The sequence below is a fragment of the Nilaparvata lugens genome, chromosome 11 (genome assembly GCF_014356525.2).
Source record: "Nilaparvata lugens isolate BPH chromosome 11, ASM1435652v1, whole genome shotgun sequence".
Taxonomy (NCBI): Eukaryota; Metazoa; Arthropoda; class Insecta; order Hemiptera; family Delphacidae; genus Nilaparvata; species Nilaparvata lugens.
The window spans coordinates 44,151,533-44,168,000 of NC_052514.1; the positions used below are offsets into that span (position 1 = coordinate 44,151,533).

Sequence of the window (16,468 nt, forward strand, 5' to 3'; positions counted from 1 at the left end):
TTGTGAAGTTAAGATGAAATTTATTAATTTTTTGTCACAGCTATGTCCAAATATTGATTCTGTTGACTGCCATCTGTCATAATGTAGATAAACATAGTATATGACTCTGTAGAGTCTTTTACAGTTTCACAAGCTGATAAAATTGCAGTGTCATCAGCAAATGTTGCTATTGTTACATTTTCGGGCCGAGGTATGTCAGAGAATTATTAATCTAATTAGATGCTATAGTAATAATAATAAATATGGAAAAAATTATTGATATTCTATACTAATTCGTTTGTTGTTTTCAGAGGGTCCCCCGATCGGCCTGAACAAGCGACAACGGCGCCATCTGGCCCACCTGGAGCAATCGCTGTCTCCCGACCTGCCAGTGGTCACCTCCACACTGTGCACGCGACCCGGTCCCGGTCTCGACCTGGAGGCGCGCGTCACGCCTGCGCACAACCCGTTCGACATTAGCGACGACGCCTATCGTCACATGCTCGCCAAACACAAGCGCCGCAGACGAGCCAACCACGCGCATCCCGATATGCAGACTCGCGGCATCACCTTCAACGATATCCTCTCCAGGTAAACTGTAGTAAACTCCACTTTATAATAGCTGTATTTCATTGACAATGGTGTTGCAAACCTTGTCTATCATTCGACAAAGCAGATAGCGAATGTATCAAATCATAGTGTTGTGTATGAAGTTGAGATAGTTTAAAAAGAAGAGGTAGATATGAACATTCTTTTCCTCTATTTCAGTGTCTTGGATGTTTGCCTCTTAGATATATCATGTATGTGTTCAAGGACCAGTATATGTTCTATGTAATGTCTGGAAACGGTGGTCATGCGTTGCTCAGGGATATCCCCAGCTATCAAACAAGGAGAGTGACAGCTGATTTACTGAGACTTCCCAAATCATATACCACTTGTTTCCAGAAATCGTTTGTATTTCTTGGCCCCAAGTTTTTTAATAACATCCCAATTGAAATCAAGAGGATTCACAATCAACTTGTTTTCAAAAAAAGAATTCTTAGATGGCTCAGAGGTCTTATGCCTGACCATTTAGAATCCTTATTCAATGTTATTTCTTAGTTTAAATGTAATTTTGGTGGCTTGAAATAAGCATTAGTAAGATGAGCTGTTATTGAAAAGTGTGCAAGTTGAGTGAATGTGAGAGTGAATGGTTGCTAGTCTTTTCTTTCTCTCTTCTTTTTCTTTCTCCATCTATTCAATAATTTGAAATTAATTGAAGTGATATTCATTCCTACTTGCAAACGTGGAGTATTGTATACTTCCGGCAAGTAGTATTTTTTGTTCCAATTCACGAATTTATTTCTAATAAAACATACCAGTATTTATTTTATTAATCTTTTATTAATTATTTCTTATCTTACTGAGCTGTGTGTTTTTGTTTTTCTAATAATTGATTCTGATTGTAAATATTGTGAGTTTGAATAAATAAAATTTGAATTTGAAATGGTACTGTACTATGTGTGGTGATACTGTATCATATATTTTATATTGCGTATGATGCCTACATGAGCTGTTTGCTTGTGCGTGGGTAATGGGAAATGCGAGGGTGATTTATGAGATGACCAAACGTCCATGCCTACTCGATGGGATTCGAACCCGCGACCAGGTAGCACTAGCAGGCTAAAGGGTGCAACGCATTAGTCAACTCAGCTATCTGGCCGGCAAAAGTTTGAAATAAAAAAGCTTGAATCGTATAAATTCCTAAACTAGACCTACTATCTTGTTTTATGAATGTAGTAGACTCCACAGGATGTTTTAACTTGAATAAATTATATTTTATACAAATTCATGCTCTTCCAGTATAGCAAAGTTATGACAGAAAGTATTAATTACTGTCAATTTGTATTAATGTCAGAAAAAAATACCTATTGATTCAAATTTTTAATCAATAAAATTTTTTTCAGGTGCCAGCTGAACAGAAAGCCTTTCCAGATAAAAGCTGAACGGGATTCGAACACACATCATCATCATCATCATCACCATCATCATGTAAAATCAGCTGTTGCTCCTGCCGCCTCACGTAAACCCAAGGTCAAAGTCAAGGTCGAAACAGCTACTGCTTCGGTGGGGGTGAGTTGATTCATTCAATTCTCCTTTTATTATTGATAATTGAAGATTATTAAAAATCTTCTAGGCTATTATGAGACCACCTTATATAGTCAGTGGAATTTTTTTTTTTTTTTTTTTTTTTTTTTTTTTAAGATTACGTCCTAAAGACTCCAGTCATGGAGTATAAGACAAGTCATGTTATTACATAATAATTCTAACACTAAGTAGTTCAACCTAGTTTAGGTTTGAAAGGAATTCTTGAACACTATAAAAAGCTCTATCAACTAAATATTTTTTAATTTGTTTTTTGAAAATCTTCAAATCATCATTACTTTTCAAGATTTGAGGTAGCTTGTTATAAAATTTCCTACCAATATAATCTGGTTTTTGTTCAAATAACCTACTATTGTGACCCATTATATGATAATCTGCTCTGTTTCGCGTATTATACTCATGAACATCTGAATTCTGGATCACACCACTCGTTTTCACATGCATTACAACTTCATATACATACAAAGATGGCACAGTTAATAGACCAAGCTTTTTAAATAAAGGCCTACAAGAGTCTAACCTATTCACTTTCTCTATACATCTGAGTGCCTTCTTTTGAATCTTAAACACCCTGTCCATATTTTGTTGAGATGAATTACCCCATACTAAAATAGCATACCTAATATGAGATAGTATAAGTCCATGGTAAGCAGTTAACAGTAGTTTTTTATCATTCAGCCTAGCAAGCTGCCGCAGGACAAATACCCCAGATGATATCTTATTACATATCCTCTCAATGTAAGGATGCCATGTTAATTTCCTGTCCAATAAAATTCCCAAGAATGCTACTTTCTCTTCTTGGTCTAATTCATTTTCCTCTACAAACACATTTATTTCTCTATCCTCTACTGAATTATATTTACTTTTGAATTGTAGGAATTGACATTTCTTACTATTTATTGTTAATTGCCTTTGCTTCAAGAATTGGACAATTGACTGTACTCCAGTAAAAGCATTTATTTCTAGACTATCTAATAAATAATTGTTAAAGATAAGCGATGTGTCATCAGCAAACAACAGAGCTCTGTGATCTTTTAACTCTTTTGGTAATTGGTTCACATACAACAGAAACAGTAAGGGACCCAGAATTGAGCCTTGAGGTACTCCAGCCTGGACCTCCAGTTTTTGAGATTTAATTTTTACTATTTCATTCCCATCCACCTTGGTAAGCTCAACACACTGGTTTCTACCTATGAGATATGATTCAAACCATTTTAGTTCTATACCATTCACACCTACAGTTTTTAGTATTTCCAATAATATTCTATGGTTCACACAATCAAAAGCTTTGGATAAATCAAGAAATATTGCGGCTGCCTTCTCACCTGAATCTATTATATCTATTAGTCTTTCAACAAGGGATACTATTGCAGTCTTAGTAGATTTCCCTTTCTGGAACCCATGCTGTTCATCACATATGAAATTAATTTCTTCCAGGTGCATCAATAGCCTATTTAAAACTACTCTTTCAAAAATTTTACTTATTACATTTAGAATACTAATGGGTCTATAATTTTCAACTCTTTCAGAATCACCGCTCTTGAAAATTGGCAAAATTTTTCCTTGTTTCAGATCATCAGGGAAAATACCCTGCTCTAGTGAAGTATTAAGGAGATGCAATAAAGGGTCCAGTAATTCATTTTCACATTCTTTTAAAATTTTGCTTGAGACCCCATCCAATCCTACTGTTTTTTTGTTATTCAAATTTTTTATTATTCTTGACAACTCATCTCTTGATAATGGATGAAATTTAAATACCTTTTCAATTGGCTCAGCATTTAATGTAGTTGTATTATAAGTATTAGTGTTCAGTGACTTTTGGAGATTATATGCAACCTGTTGATAATACTTATTGAAAAAGTTACAAATGTCTATACTATCATCCATATAATTTCCATGTTCATCGATTATCCTAGGGACATTAGTAACTGTATCTTTTTGAGCTGCTCTCCTATTTCTATTAATTACCTCCCAAACAGCAGAGTTAAAATTGGTACTAGTTGTTAATATTTCAGCTGTTTTCTTACACTTAGCTTTCCTCACTTCTTTTGCATAGTTTTTCTTTAGACATTTGTATTTGACTTCACTCGGAACATCCCTCACTAATTTAAATTCCTCATAAGCTTCCCTAACAATATTTCTTTGAGTAAGAATATCTTCAGTTATCCATTCATCTACTTTGTTTAATTTACTTTTTACTTTGACTTTTTTTATTGGACAGCATACACTAATGTGAAATCTTAGAGTATCAATGAATTGCTTATATTTGTAATTTAGGTTACAACTGTTATAAACACTACTCCAATTTTCTTGAAGCAGTTCCTGCTTCAAACAATTTATATTTCCTAGCTCATATTGCTGAATTTCTTTCACAAAAGTTTTTTTTCTGCTTGGATTCTGGCCCTGCAACTTAACATCTAAAATTTGATAGTTATGATCTGATAGATCTGAGCTACCTAACCTGACATTACAACCTTCTATATTTGTGAGGATATTATCAATAATTGTCTGTGAAGTTCGAGTTACTCTTGTATATTCGTGGACCTTAATTTCTAAATTATTCATATTAATAATATCTCTAATATCCTCTGTCATTTTATCCTGCCTGGCAAAATCGGTATTGAAATCTCCTACTACTATAACATTTGTGAAACGAGCGGTTGTAATTTCCAAAAGTGTATGGAGCAGCTCACAAAATTTTTGCCAGTCTCCATTTGGTGACCTATAGATACCTAACACTGCTACCTCAAATCGATCATCAATTTTTAACCTTAGTCCCGTCACCTCTAAATCCATCTCAACAGAAAATCTCTTAACAAAATCCAGTTCATAAGTTTGGGTATGTTTAGCATTGCTAGTGAATATACATACACCACCACTTCTATGAGCTATTCTACAAAATTCTGATCTCAGTGAATAGCCTGGAATCCTAACTTGATTTATTTCCTTTATTTTTAAGCCATGCTCTGTGAAAATAACAATGTCAGGATCCTCCTGTTTAAGAAATACTTCTAATCTGTCAATTTTGTTGCGAAGATACTGAATATTTTGATGATAAATACTAAAAACCTTACCATCTTGTGCTACTCTATCTCTAGCATTTGTAGCTATTTCCCTTTCCCTGTTTTGAGCCAATTTACTAAAAAATCGTTATTTGTTTTTTTGACTGTTTTTAAACCAGAGGATTGCAAACGGCTTTCAATCAGCTCTGCCAATCTATTACAAAAGATTACTTTGCCAGATCGATTTAGATGCAACCCATGATTAGTGAAGTTATGTCTTTTCAGCCTTTCATTTAGAAAACAAATCCCCAGTTGTTTAGAATTCTTATTTTTTAGGCTGTTGATTGTATTATGGATTGATTTGTTTGTCGAATTGATTGCTTCATTTAATTCTGGCCTATCAAACCTATTAGGAATAGTACTTATTATTAAGTTTGTTTTTTTGCTGAGTGGCACAATTTCCTTGATTTTTTCTGTTACTTGAGGAAGATGATTCAAGTTAGGTTCATTTATATTATTTGAGCCACCCAGTACAATTAGATAGTCATTTTCATCAAAGTCTTTAGTTTGTTCCCTAGCTGACTCTACAACTGCATTAATTGATGCACTTGGCTTGAAAAAACATTGGACATCAAATTTATTTTTCAATCTTTTATCAAGGAGATCACTGCAATCACGTCCATGACTGGACGTCAGTAGCAGAACTCTCCCTTTCCTATCTTTATTTCCCTCAGCTATATTTTTGGTTGCTGTCTTCAAAACCTCACTGTACGTTTTATTTCGACCATTTTCAGAGCATTTCCCATCATTTAGGTTAGATTCTATTTTTTTGCATTTGGACGGAGGTTCTATCATACATTTAGTATTATCAAATTTAGATTTTAGTTTCTTTATTTCCTCCGACATTAGACTACATTGATTTTTTAGATTTAGTATTTCTTTTTTATGGTCTTCATCTTGTAATTTTATAATCAGTTCCAAAGATTTAATTTCTTCTACCATCCCTAACCTTTCTTCCTCAGACGTTTTTAGAGTTACTTCTAATTGGTTTTTTAAATTAGTGTGGCTACTTTGTAGTTGAGCAACTTTTTCGGCTAAAGTAGTTTGAGGAACTGGGGTTTTTGGTTTTGGCGTTTTTGAATTTTGGTTTTGGGAACGCGTAAGTACTCCCGCAATGTTTACATTTCTATTAATAACCTTCGGTGTTCTATTTGAAATAATAGGAACACAGGGTTGCCAGTTTTCTGTTTCTACAGCCTTCTATAGTAGATAGCTGTGATCCAAGTGACGCCGGTCAGATTCTTACCTATATTAACTATTGTAATAATGTTCAATTATATTTGGAATATATTACAGTATATTATCATAGAGAAAGGATAGTATTGAATGATATTGAATTGTGTATGCTGACAATGCAGAAATTCTTTACATGTTGTGAAAAATGATGTAAATGAATGAAAGTGCAAATGAATAATTTAAACTTGAATAGATTATTTTATCATATCATGGTATATTATTTATGTTCCAAATTTCAAGCAGATTGTCAACTCAAATCACTATTGTCTATTATTAATGTTTTGTTGGGGTGATAGTGTGAGAACGGCACCATATGTATTTATTAATGTATTTATTGTTGTTGTTATTCTATTTGTTAATAGTAACCATCATTACATGAGCATTGTGTATATACTACTATAGAAGTGTGTGACTTGAACTTATCGTTGTTATGTTATATATTGACGTTGTCTATGCTGTAAAGGCTTTTCGACAATGATTTTTTATTTTATTTTATGAGAGACTATCAGCGTCACATAGCTTCACCATAAACAACTACTTGTTAACTCAAACCACTATTGTTTATTATTAATGTTTTGTTGGGTTGATAGTGTGAGAACGGCACCATATAAGAGACTATCAGCGTCACATAGCTTCACCATAAACAACTACTTGTTAACTCAAACCACTATTGTTTATTATTAATGTTTTGTTGGGTTGATAGTGTGAGAACGGCACCATATAAGAGACTATCAGCGTCACATAGCTTCACCAAAAACAACTACTTGGACTAGGACGATCGGCTTGAGTTAACAATAAACCTTGGAACATAATCGCTCAATACCATGCCATGGGATATTTCCTCGTGCTATCTTTTCTCTATCAACTAATAAAATATAAAATTCATCAAGAACAAAAATTTTAACACTTTGCACAGAGATGTTGTGGAATTCCTCCATATTAAGGTGAAATAAAAATATGTTGTCAATTCCACAAAGTTTTTATTTGAGTCCAAACTAGTTTCGATGCACTTGGCATCATCATCATCAACTTCATCCGGCTCTACAGTTTTGGGTGAACTCTGGCCTCCTCAACGTAGCGCCTCCATTCGTCTCATTGGCCTCTCCTGTGCAATCCATCGTTAGTTTGCCACTTTCGGCACACGGAAGTCCGTGTGTATATACATAATATGTATTTGTATTTAATTGAAGAGACTTGAAATGCGGTCATCAATCCACTTTATTTGAATAAAAATTAATATTTTACATGAACATGCTTTCGTGTGTGCTCACACATCATCAGCTGTAAGTAACAGTACAGTTGGAAAGTAGAAAGATTCCAACCTAGCGAAAAGAAAAGCAAGAGCTACTTGATCATTCTAATTATTTTCTATTTTTAATTTATGATTTTTTTAAGAATTTTATTTGTATTTACAGTATTTAATTGGGATTTTCGTATAATAATAATTATTCATCAATTAGCATTTGAACAAATGCAATTTTTTATTTATTTCCATTTGTATTATGTGTTTGATTTTCCACTAATCTTTCCTGTGCTAATAATTGTATTTGTTTGTTTTTAGACGGACATGGATTTGGACGGCTTTCCCTCGTCGGATACCGATGAAGGCGGGGCAGAAGAGGGGGAATGTGGTGTAGGAGGGGAGGGAGAGAAGGTGGACGTGGTGGGGATGGGAGATTTGTCCCCTTTTTTCAAGACATCGCCGCACAGTTCGCCCCACTCCTGTCACGTGAGTTGTTGTTGCTGTTTGTTCCTTGTAAAAGTTCATACAATTGCACTTTTTATTATTTATTTCATTGACAATTACAAATCATAATTATAATATATAATAATTATGATTGGGAGAAGACAACAGACATAGCCCAAAACTGTCTTCTCCCAAATTTTTACAAATAAAAGTTTCAAAAAAGAATTAGGTTAAGATTTCACTTTTCACTTCAAAAAGTTCAATTTCCATTTCAAAACTAATCATTTTATTTATTTATTTTGAGTATTACAATAGTGCGATAGTATCCCTCTAGCTGTAAGCTATTTGAGGGATATATAAAAATAATCCTTTACATAAAATAAAAACAATCAATAACAATAGTTATATTTCTCACTCTACCTGATTATATTTCTTCATTTTGTGACTAATGACTAAACTGAAAATTTTAAATTTAAATATTCAAAAACTAATTAAAAACAAAAATATTCCACTCAAATCTGGAAATTTTTGAGTAATTTTGTAAAATTTTGAACAATTATATTAACATAAATAAAACTTTCTTGCTTTCACCACCCATGTTGAAAATTTCATGTTTTCCGCTAGAAATGTCTGGACGAACATAATCATTAATTAAAAATAACTGTAGGTCGGATAAAAATGATCCAGGCTCCAATAGAAAGGAGACATTCTCCCCGTTATTTTGATATAGGCCTACATTTTTTTCGCATTACAACCACCCATGATTCTGAGAGAAGTGATATTCAAAAGAAAATCAAATTTTCGCGATGTTTCCAATTCCACCAAAAAAGTTAAATTTCCTTTTAATATGTCAACCCTGAAATTTTTCCAGCTCTACTGGGATGTTGGGGATTATATTCTACAACCAATTCAAAGGTTAAATTGGAAATTTGAGAAAGTTGCAATTCTACACGATTTAGCAACACTGTAATTTCTTCGGATGGGGGGCCAAGTCTCAACTTTTTTTATACAGAGTATAGCTGTAATGGGATGCGTAATTGGCAACTGGAGAGTACTTGGCAACTGAAAAATACTTTTTCCTACAGTTACGTTGAAAAGTGGCCATTGCTGCACTGATTACAGAACGCAAAGAATCACTTTTCCGCTCTAGTGCGGGAAAAATTTTTCTGCACTCCAGATTTGCAACATGGCAACGCAAAATACTTAGTAGGTTATATGGAGCAACAGTGCAGCAAAATCAAAATGAAGTTGGTAACAGTGACTGATGTGGCTGCTATAGTGAGCAGAGGTGCAACCAAGCACAACGCGCTAATTATTACTATTATATATTATAATGGAGGACAGCAACAGCACAGTGCCACCACAGCACACACCACACAGCCGCCTCGCCATTCAAACACTACTAAGTTATTTGATGGATTTCAGGCAATTTTACCCATAATTACCCACTTTTCATATTCAATGGTAACTGTAGGAAAAACTTGATGTGAAATACGTGTGCAAAGTTCCTCTGCTGCACTCAAGAAACCATTCCGCCCTCGCCTACGGCTCGGGCGTAAACGTTTCTTTCGGTGCAGCAAACTGTCACTTTGCGCACTAGTTGCACAAATAACTATTGCAATTCCAATTCCAATTCCGTGTTCCCGTGACATCTAGTTGGTTCTTAGTGGAAACCAGTGCAAATATTGTTTGCAACACACTGTTCGTTATGACCATTGTTATTTCTTACGAGAATAGCAGCACTTGATTGTGGTTGACATGCTGATGCTATCAAAATGACTCAAGATCTTTTTTTCTGAAACAATTAGCTCACAGGTTTTCTGGCTCCTGTGAAATCTAATAGCACTTTACTCCACAAGAGCAATGCTGCAATCTAAGACTGGTCACCAACTGTAGGACAGGGTCGCTGCCAACCTGTCTCCCCGACAACTAGTCTCCTTGATATTTTGATCACAGGCGTCAGTAAACCCCCTGGCAAAATATACCATTGCCGTCAACTAGTCTCTCCGACAGTAAACCCCCTGCTGGATAGGCCTATGAGGCGTCTGGTTGTCGTGATCGTACCAGACAACTAAGCTCCCCGACAGCTGATCCCATATTGAACATTGAAACCAGCTTGAAGCGGGTGGGGAAGTAGTACAATCACAGACACTGTTTCACACATTCTATGAATTCGATTATTAAGAGAAAAGCTTGTTGATGTTGTCACTTCTATCACTGCAAACTTGAAATGAAAAAATAAACGATTTTCTTTCCGAATTCAACTGACTTGGAAATGTTCCTTATTGAATTGGCAAGCATTTTCAGAATGAGTGTGTAAGTCTCGCAAGTGATTACTGCATGTATGTATAGAATATAACATATATCATCAAGCAAAACTCTGATCTACTGTTTAGTCTTCAACTTATGTCATTCAAAACGTCAGATTGAAACTTTATACTCTTATATTTTTGTTTTTCCATGTAATGTGAATTGTAGGAATAATTCTATATTGATTTGTCACTGTTCTCTTTTGAATAGCTATTCATTATTGTAACTATTCTCTTTTGAATAATTATGATTGATCAAAGTTAATCTTGATTTTTCAATATGAAATGTAAAGAGTTGTGTGGCAGCGAGTCCTAACTTCGACCTTAATAAAGGCAGTTATACTGTATCACATGTGCTGGGCAATCTTCAAAGTTAGTAGACCTATGCATTCAAATTCGTTTATTGAGCTCCTTGCACGCTAGCGTCAACTAGTCTCCCCAACAGTAAATCCCCTACTGATTCAGAGGGGACTAGTTGTCGGGACCGTAGACGACAACCAAGCTCCCCGTCAGTAAAGCTCCTCTATCTGGAGCTCAGTTGACGCCGTCAGTAAATCCCCTCGAAAGTGGGTTTAAAAGGAGCCTTACTGTCGGGGAGCTTAGTTGGCGCGTTCCCATAGGACATACATGATGCCATACGTTGTTGTGTCATTACAGTGAAAAGCATCGAGCCACATTTTTTAGGTTAGGTTTATGTATCTCCGATTTTTGTGTTCATTGTTTCTTTGTTGCTCTATTCAAGCTGAAATTATTTTCTATCATTGCAATTTGTAATTTTCCAGTGGTTTATTTATTGTTATTGGTTGTTTATTTTATATTAGAAGCTTCTCGCTGATGATGAACATTTGTATGTGCATGATAAACACGCATCTCCTAGTCTTAGTGGCCAGTCTAAGGCTGGGCACACACCGGTTAGTCAAGACAAGACTAGTCACGTTTAGTCACAATACTTCACATAGTTGCTTATGAAGACATGTCTAATTTCAATGACTAATTAATGTGAGGTGCGTCATAAGAAACAATGTGAAGTATCGTGACTAAACGTGCCTTGTCTTGGCTTGACTAACTGGTGTGTGCCTAGCCTAAGGCTTGCACAGCTTATAGTATTCTATATTCAATTAAAGTATTTAATTTAGCCCTTATTATCTATTTTATTATTTCGAAAGTAGCCCTTGTTATTCATAATCATTAATAATTCATTGTGTGTGTGTCGACAGCTGTTCATCTCGATCCAGCAAACTGCTGGGAGGTGGAACCGTGTCAGGTGTGATCAGTCCGGCTGTCAGCCAGCAACTGAGCACCGCTCGCCGTGTCATCAAAGTGGAGCAGCCGATGGCCGAGGTGGAAGCCCCGCCCACTTTGCCCCCACCCCCACCACCTCCAGCACCACCACCACCACCTCAGCCGCCTGCTGTTACACCATTGGTCGCTCCTCTTCCTCCGGCCACGCCTCTCCCGCTGGCCACGCCACCCACCTTTGCTGCTCCGCCTCCTCCTCCTCCGCCTACAATGCCCCAGCAGCAGCAAGGGAAAGCTGTGTTGGGGGGTAAGGGAAAGCCGATGACTACTACGCCAAGTAAGTTTACAAATTGATAATTTTGTTCATAATACATTTATTTAGGGTTACACCAAGCTGGACCCAAACGGACATAGTGGGAATTGGGAATAGAAGGACATGAATGGACATAGAAGTCAAATGGTATAATTGGAGAAGGTAAGGACATAAATAGAATAAATTATTATTATTATTATTATTATTATTATCATTAATCATCCACTGACCACCTATAGAAGGGGTATTCGGATTTGTCAATCAATATTATTCAGAAGAATAAAAAAAAAAAAATCATTTAACTTACATAAAACATTACAAACTAATTATTTTGTACCTCATAATAGGTAAGGAATTCTTCAATTGAATATGCACATATATTCAGTAATTCATTTTTCATCAAGGCCCTGAATTTACGGCCTGTCGTTGCTTTAAGGCTGGCAGGTAATTTGTTATAGAGTCGAATCCCAGCACTTTTAACTCCTCTCTCATATAAAGTTGTTCTGTGGGTATCATCTCTTAAATCTTCACGATGTCTAGTTCCGTAACTGTGGAAACGTGCACCAGTTTTAAATTTGTCCTTATTTTGATCAATAAAACATAAAGCCTCTAGAATATACAAACTGGGAAGAGGGAGAATTCTCATCTGTTTGAAGTGTGGTCTACAGCTTGATCGTATTGTCTCTCCAACCATCACTCTTATTGCCCACTTCTGGATTCGAAAGATGTCTATTACTTGAGTTGAGTTTCCCCAGAAAATGATTCCGTAGGCCAGAAGAGAATGAAACATTGCAAAATAGACATCTTTGAGGGTTCCATTGTCTAATAATAATTTCAAATTTCTAAGAACAAACACCACAGAGCTCAACTTGTTTTTTAAAGATTCTATATGAGGTTTCCATGAGATTTCAGAATCCAATACAACTCCTAGAACTTTAATATCATTTACAGACTCCACATTGCTGTCTTCCACTCCCAAAGTTACTTCTCTAGCCGTTCTAAAAGGTAATTGCTTAGTCTTTCCATGATTCAATATCAGCATATTAGCAGTCAGCCACATCTCAAGTTTCTCAAAAGCAGTTTTGCACTCAGATTCCATTTCTTTCTGACAGTTATTCCTCAATAAAATGCTTACGTCATCAGCATATAACACACAGTGTGCCGGTTCCAGATAAGATGGTAAGTCATTTATATACAGAAGGAAGAGGAGTGGACCGAGCACCGATCCTTGAGGGACTCCACTCCTTGTCTTCAACCATTCTGAATTATATTCATTCAAATGGATGAAGAAGGCGAATGGCATAATTGGAGTGGGTAAGGACATAATTAGAATAGACATAGAAGTCAAATGGTATAATTGGAGTAAGTAAGGACATAAATATATGTCCATTTATATAGAATAAATGGATATAGAAGGCGAACGGCATAAGTGGATGAGGTGAGACACCAGACGCATCCCCACATTTTCTATAAGCGCAGTGCATTTTATGTGTCCAATTAAGCCTTGTCCGATCTGGTGTTAACAATTCTCTTGACTGATAAATCAACAAAATCGATAGTTAGATGCAAGGAAAGCAAGAGTACATTCTTTAGTTTATATACTGATTAAATTTCCTCCAAATGTAGCCTTCTTTGCATTCATACAACAAAATCGGATGTACATTGAATGTGTTTGATCTCACAAAAGATCACAACATTTTTTTGAACCTTCCTATCTTGAGAATATTGAAGGTGCGATTCCTTAGCGGCTACAGCACATAACCTATAACTTCATTAGATTCGATGATTTTTAAAGGTGCTTACAAACTCATGCGCCACGAACACACTAATTTCGCTTTTCATCAGGGGCCTATTTCACAAAGGTACAAGTATTGTTACCAACCATGGTTACGAACAAGTACTTGTAGTTACAAGTTTACAAGTACTCACGTTTCACAAAAATTTATGATCTACAAGTTTACAAGTTTACAATTTTACAAGTCTACAAGTACTTCAATAGTAAACATAACCTATTTTCATGATGATTTCCTTTTTTCATCCTTTATAAAGGTTACTTGTACTTTTCAATAATTACTTTGAAAATATTTGAAAGCAATATAATGTTTTTTGTACAGTCTACTTCATTTATTGCTGAATTTGTAATAATTTTATAGTACACATAACCTATGAGGTAACACATTAATAACTATTTTGGAAATTATTAAATTTGATTTCCAGATGCATATATTTCCAAAATAATCAATTTTAGAGGAATATAGGGCATTTTTGATTATTAGGAATATTTATTGAATATTTAAAATCATTTTAATGATCACTTGTAAATCCTTTACATAGCTTTCCACCTCGGTAGAAATTTCATAGTTACGAACAAGTAATTTTGACAAAAATTGTTGGCTACAATGAAAATCTTTGTGAAACACTTCTTCGTAACAAGCAAATCACTTGTAAACTTGTAGAAATTCATTGTAACTACAAGTTTACAATTCTGCTTTTGTGAAACGCTAGTAATCAGCTGTTCTCCAAAACCATGGTTGGCAACAAGACTTGTAACCTACTTGTACCTTTGTGAAACGGGCCCCAACTGTTGCTATGCTTATATGTATAAATAAGCATAATCTGTATAATATAATAATCATATGTATAGTCTGCATCTTGCGGTTTCTGAACAAAAACAAATATATACAGAATGGTCCATAAGTCGGTTGACGTTAAGCAATTCTTAAGGTCAGCTGTTGTTTCAAAGCAGATCACAACTGTTTAGGTTTGTTCACCACAGTTTAATTTAGAGGTTATGTTTGATGGTTCTCCGTGATAGTGTGTTCATTGTTAATCGATAAACAATGAATATAAAGTTAACAACAGACCAGTGTGTCAACTGACTTGAGGGCCACTCTGTATATAAGAAGCATAGATCAGCTGATGAAAAGCGAAATGCGCGTGTTCATGGCGTAAAAGTCTGTACGCACCTTTAGATATGAATGGTAAAAGCTGTAGGCTAGGCACATACCAGTTAGCCAAGACAAGACAAGACATGATCAGACACCTTCAGTCACAATACTTCACATAGCTGCTTGTGACGCTACTCACACTGATTAGTCATTGCAATTAGATATGTCTTCATAAGCAACTATGTGAAGTATTGTGACTAAACGTGACTAGTCTTGTCTTTACTAACTGGTGTTCGCCCAGCCTTATAGTAGCCGAAACTTATTTTTTCTTATTTCTTATTTTTTATTGTGCAAAATACTACAATCATAATATAATTATGACATTGGAGGAAAAAATAGGCTGATCCTGTACTATTTCTCTCCAAAAATGTTGATAAAAAGTTAATTCATCTACCGCCATAAGCTACTTCTAATTCATCTATCGCCATAACGTTCTTACAACATAGAAATCCAATGAGTCATCAAATCTAATATGTTTACAGGTTATGTGCTTTAACCGCGACGGCTCTGAACATGCATCTCTAGACGCTCGTCTCAAGACGCCACTAAGGAGTTGTACCTTTAGTCAGCTTGAAAACAAATACTTTACTCTACTTGTCCATCAGAATATGAAACTGCATTAAGGGAGCAACGCTCCCGCAGTATATGGCACGTCAAAGTGTAATCTAATATAATACTACCATCCTTCATATTTCAACACAGCAGTCAATAAAACACAACTGATTTCACATAACATTCATTAATCAAACATTAGAATAGAATAGAATACGTTAATCCACCAATAAATACAATTTAATGTACATTAGGTGTTGCCAAGAATAAAACTACAGAGCCAATTCATACACATGTGTATTGAAAAAAAAATCAAAAACAAATTGAAAAACAAATTCATACACATATATTAACATCACAAAAAATAAGTATTTATTATATCGACGGGCAAATTGAAAAATTCCTCTACATTATATAATGGGTTCTCTGTTAGCAGCTTTTTAACTTGTGTTTTAAAACGGAATTAGCCAACAAGGAAGACTGCTAATCTGTAAGGACACAATACAATGAGGAATTCCCTTAGTGTTTTTGAATTCCTTGAAGCTCTCAATTTGTCTCATGTGAGATGGAATTGAATTGAATATTTTCATTCCCATATAAAACGGGCCATTCTCTAGCAGACAATGGCCGGGTTTCACCAGGAACTAAACGTGTCGTTAGAGGAAGCGTAAACTCCAATTAGCCCTTAACTGACAAAATCGGATTTCACCACACGCCGTTAGAGCTAATGAGCAGTTATAAAGTTAACTGGCCAAATCTGGTCAGTTAACATATGTAATCTGCCATTAAGAAAAACTGGCGGCGTTCTGTTTACTATCATGTTGATAGTAGTTTGTTAAGGTTATGTTTAATTATTTATTCATGGTTTTTACGATTATTTTTTATTAGATTACTTCGTTGTTCCAATATGGAAAGGCCAAGTAATGCTAGAAGAAGAGTAACGAATTAGCATTTGAGAGTGACAGTGATTATGATTATGTTGTTCGCCGACCTAGATG

General features: G+C 35.2%; 1 protein-coding gene across 1 annotated transcript in view; it reads left to right on the plus strand.

The window, feature by feature from the left end:
- The window catches only part of LOC111051701, a 79,027-nt gene that overhangs the window by 11,209 nt on the left and 51,350 nt on the right, over positions 1-16,468 (plus strand). Inside the window, 5 exon segments of the mRNA XM_039438519.1 lie at positions 291-570; positions 1,926-2,091; positions 7,984-8,151; positions 11,636-11,824; positions 11,826-11,994. Coding sequence (XP_039294453.1) covers positions 291-570; positions 1,926-2,091; positions 7,984-8,151; positions 11,636-11,824; positions 11,826-11,994 — 972 coding nt within the window.